Here is a 4,417-nt window from a genome sequence, read left to right as displayed (position 1 = left end):
TTACTCCTCTAGAGACGTGTTGCTGGTAGCCACATTTTCTTTTTTCTGACGTACTACAATTCTCGATCTCAGTCCCACAGATGCACCATATTCGTTTCTAGTATTCTCTCTCACTAATCGCATCCTTCTCCTTGTGAGAGAGCTAAAAAAATGCCAACTTAAATTGAAAAAGGAAATATCACAGTCTCGCTGGAAACTTGCATCTTGACCAATTTTATGACGATCATAAGAAATTGTCCTCATTTTAAACTCACTTGTAAATGTTTGAGAAGCTAAAATATTTCCCATCAGTGCCCAAATACCTAATTTTCTTATTCTTGGATCATTTGTATGGAAGATCTTTGAAACATCTGGAGGATGCTTGATATAAGAATCAAAGCTGTTACCAAATATGATAATATTGCTTAATAGCTCCGGTTTCCAATTTTCTTCCAGAAGGTTGTTGTATAGCCTTATATCACAATGTGGCATGAAGAACATTGTTGGTTTTAGGACTTTCCTCCTTCCATATTCGTTGAGATATGAGACAGAACAACCAAGAGATTCCAAAACTTGGATTTCAGTTTTTGAAAGGATAGGATCAAATAATTCTATCCCCTCAATCCAACCAAAATCTTTTTTCATTAATAATGCAAGACCAAGTTGTAATGTAGGTGAGTGTTTCTCATCTGATTCAATGCTACCTATACCATAAATTACTATTCGCATCTTTGACTCTGACACCAAAAACCAGCGAATGTGTTCAGAAATATGAGAACCTTGTACCTCGTCTCGAAAATCATGATAAAATTGAGAGCTTTCAAGTTCATTTATGAATTTGTCCATTTTCTGCTTCAGTGCTTCTTTTCTATCATGATCATCTCGTAGATCTGTGGGAGTCCATTGTTCTCCTTTTTCATTGAAAAGAGCTCGAAAAAATTCATCAAAGGTGACCTTTCTAGTTGATGTTGCCATTTATCCTTAATTTAATTTGTTTGAGTTGTTTATTGCCGGCTACAAGAACAAAGTGCAAGTGCTGAAACAATCATAAACAACAAGAAATTGCATTTTACTAGTATTTATCTAAATATTCATTAAGATCTCATTTCAGAACGTGAACTGAAATATCAAAAGATGTTATTAAAATTTGTTATAATACCAACATTCACAATTACGAGGTAATTAAATTACTGGAACCTTGATAGCTAAAATAGTAAACATTCAGCTGATGCTCATTATAATACAAAGATATGAATAATCACTTTAATTTTATATAAATGGAAGTAGAATAAAAGTAAGACATGTAGATAGATGTATGAAGAGGTTAATAAATTAGCTTGACATAAAGAGCGAGGGAGAATAACTTACCGTGTTTGGAAGAGAAAAGAGAGAGCGAGGAGAGATGAGCTAACAGTTATGGAATGAGTTGCACAATGAATGGGGGGAGCCTATATGCATATGTGGATGGATATCTTGGAAATACAAAATATTTATATCCTATCCGTTTAAGATATATTAATTTATCATAATCTCTCCACTATCTCAATCAATGAGATACTTCATCTCATATGATAAGATCCCAAATACGTTTAAATCTTATCAAATATTTACAATATCTTTTTTCCCAACATATATTTACGATACTGAATAATAGATTAAATTCTAATTTAATTCATAAATATGATTTAAATTTAAAGATATTAAATTAAATCATATAACTGAAGATTATTTGGATAATATAGATTAAATCTTTATTTAACTAATATTACACTTAATTAAGTAAATAACCTTATTACTGTGACCGGCGATCAATTAAATTTAATTGAAACTGGCGTCACAATTTACAAAATTGGATTATGTATATACTGCTTTTTCACCGGTCAGACTTTGGGATGTTTTTGGTACATCTCAAAAGCACTTATCAGAAGTACTTTTTCAGAAATCGAGACAAACTCCTCCATATATTTACTTCGTATACAGTAAAGATACTTTTAAAACCATGATTTTGTTTCTACCCAAATACCCCTTTTATATGGCATCTTGAGGTTGAAAAAAAAGAAAGAAGACATCTTGAGAATCTTGAGGTTGAAAAAAAAGAAAGAAGACATCTTGAGAATTATGTTAAATATGCATGCTAAAGGTTAAATATTTTGTAGTAGTGAGTGTTAAATAGATTTTCAATAGATGTTAAGATGTCAAATGGTATGTGGATCAATAAAACAACAGGAATCAAACTTAAAATTGATTATCACATAAAAAAACAAAATAATGTCAAAAATGTATGCTAAAGGTATAAGATAAAATATGGTTTAAATATAGGAGAGAGTCCTTTTTCCCAATAGATACAAAAGCAAACATGCATATGAAGATATTTTCATATAAGGTGTAAAATAATAAACACGTAAATCAAATTAAAAATTGATTGTTAATTAAAATGAATTTATCATTATAATATCATGCAAATAATTAATGTAAGGAACATATCAGGAAAAAATGATTAAGATACGGGGAAACTCAGTTTTTGATCCCCTAGTTTAGGTAAAAGCGAAGTCGGTCAAAATCGCTGAGGTTTGTTTTGTAAGGAATTCATCCCTCAAGTTTAAAATGGTGAAATTATTATTCCTTTTATTCTATCTATGAGTCACTTTTAACATGCTTTATTTTAAATCTTATTAATTTTGACTTAAAGATTTAATAATTTTCTAATAATACATCACTCTGGTTTTTATTATAAGTTACTTGCAATTTATTTTCACACACTAAGAAATACAATTAAGTTGATAAAATTATCCAAAATTATACTCCTCCGGTCCTAATTATAAGACCCAATTGACTTATTTGAAGAGATTAAGGAAGTAAGTTAAGTTGGTTATTTATAATAAATAAGTGTTGTCATTCCTAAAATATCTTTGCTAATTAAGTATATTGGCTAAAACTATCATTATTAGAAGGATTATCTTGGAAAAAAATGCATAAATATAAGAGACAAAATGGATTGGGTCTTATAATTAGGACCAAATAAAAAGTTAAATTGGGTCTTATAATAAGGACCGGAGGAGTATTTATGAAAGTTTTTTCTTTCTCTGCGCTTACAAATCATCCCCTTCCCCTCCTTCTCTCTTTGCAATGAGGATTAAATAAGGTTAAAATTAAAAAATGATCATTACATACTTTACAAGTTACTTATATCTAGAATAAAAAAATTTCCTACAAGTAACTTATAATAAAACTAAGGTGGTGTTCATGTTAAAAAATTTAATGATATGAATTGCAAATAATTAAAAAAAAACCTCTCTTTATCTTATAAACAAGACCAAAATAATGCGTTCATATAAAGCTATTTAAAACACCTTCTCTCTTTTTTCCCCGTTTCATTTGCATGGCTCAAACAACCTAGCATTGAATTTATGGCGCACTTAATTGTCATTTTGTTCTAAAAGAAAAAAGTGTACTTGAGGGATCCAACGTCCAAGGTCGCCCACGAAAAGCAACGTAAAATGACCAACGCCTCCAGAGTCCAGAGCCAGGTATTCAGAATTGGGCCCCATGGATCGGCCCAAACAATGACCCACTAACCACATAATATATATGCAACCCACATAAATGATATGCCCAAATCCAAACAACAAAACGATGAACTTTACAAGAAAGATCCTGACCAAATCTAGACATTCAACTGCTTTGGTCGTTTTTATAATATCCTGCTTAGGATTTTTTTTTGCCGGAATATCCTACCTAGGATTGTCTAAACATTAGGCTCATTTTTATCAATTTTGTCCTTAATTAATTTTCTATTCTCTCTTATTATCTTTTTCTCATACTACTCTTCTTTTGTTTCTTTATCTTATTATTAGTATTTCTCTCTCTTATTTGCTCTGTTATTAGATATGGATACACTTGAAAAATGGTTCAATTTTTTTATATTTATTATTTTTAACTAATTTTAATTTTTTTAAACCACATTATTTAGTTAAAAAGATCTTATAAAAAGAATCGGAGGAAGTATATTTTCCAATAATATAACAATACACGCAAGAAAAATAAAAAGTAAAATATTATATTCAGATTAAAAGTTTAATAATATGACTTATAAATATGAGATGATTGAATAACATCGTCTCTCTATCTTATAAATAGAACTAAAGGAGGAAGGGCGTGCAATATGTTTGTGTGTTTGTGTAATGGACAAACATAAAATCTAAGATGATCTATAATTTGATTTACTCTCTACATACATATGGCCAGGTATAATAATTGGTTGCGTTCCAACTAAAGATTCTACGACACAGCGTTCCTATGCTTATACCCCGGAATTATCACTATCATCAATATAATATAACATTAACAATATAAGATATCATCGAGTTGTATAAAGAAGAAATAAAAGGAGACATCATAATTGGATAAGGATGGGCTTCCCCAAGCACACAGATGAAAG

The 4,417-nt window shown here is 30.0% G+C and overlaps 1 protein-coding gene across 1 annotated transcript; it reads right to left on the bottom strand.

The window, feature by feature from the left end:
* On the bottom strand, positions 1-954 carry LOC114736000 (protein SENSITIVITY TO RED LIGHT REDUCED 1-like). The gene has a single exon (XM_028923791.1). It carries the CDS (start codon positions 952-954, stop codon positions 1-3), a length of 954 nt encoding a protein of 317 aa, XP_028779624.1.
* Between the last annotated feature and the right edge of the window lie 3,463 nt (positions 955-4,417).

The sequence above is a fragment of the Neltuma alba genome, unplaced genomic scaffold (genome assembly GCF_004799145.2).
Source record: "Neltuma alba isolate B1F8T4 unplaced genomic scaffold, ASM479914v2 tig00013280_pilon, whole genome shotgun sequence".
Classification (NCBI taxonomy): Eukaryota; Viridiplantae; Streptophyta; class Magnoliopsida; order Fabales; family Fabaceae; genus Neltuma; species Neltuma alba.
Note: the sequence above shows the minus strand (reverse complement) of the source record. Positions and strands in the feature narration are given on the sequence as shown.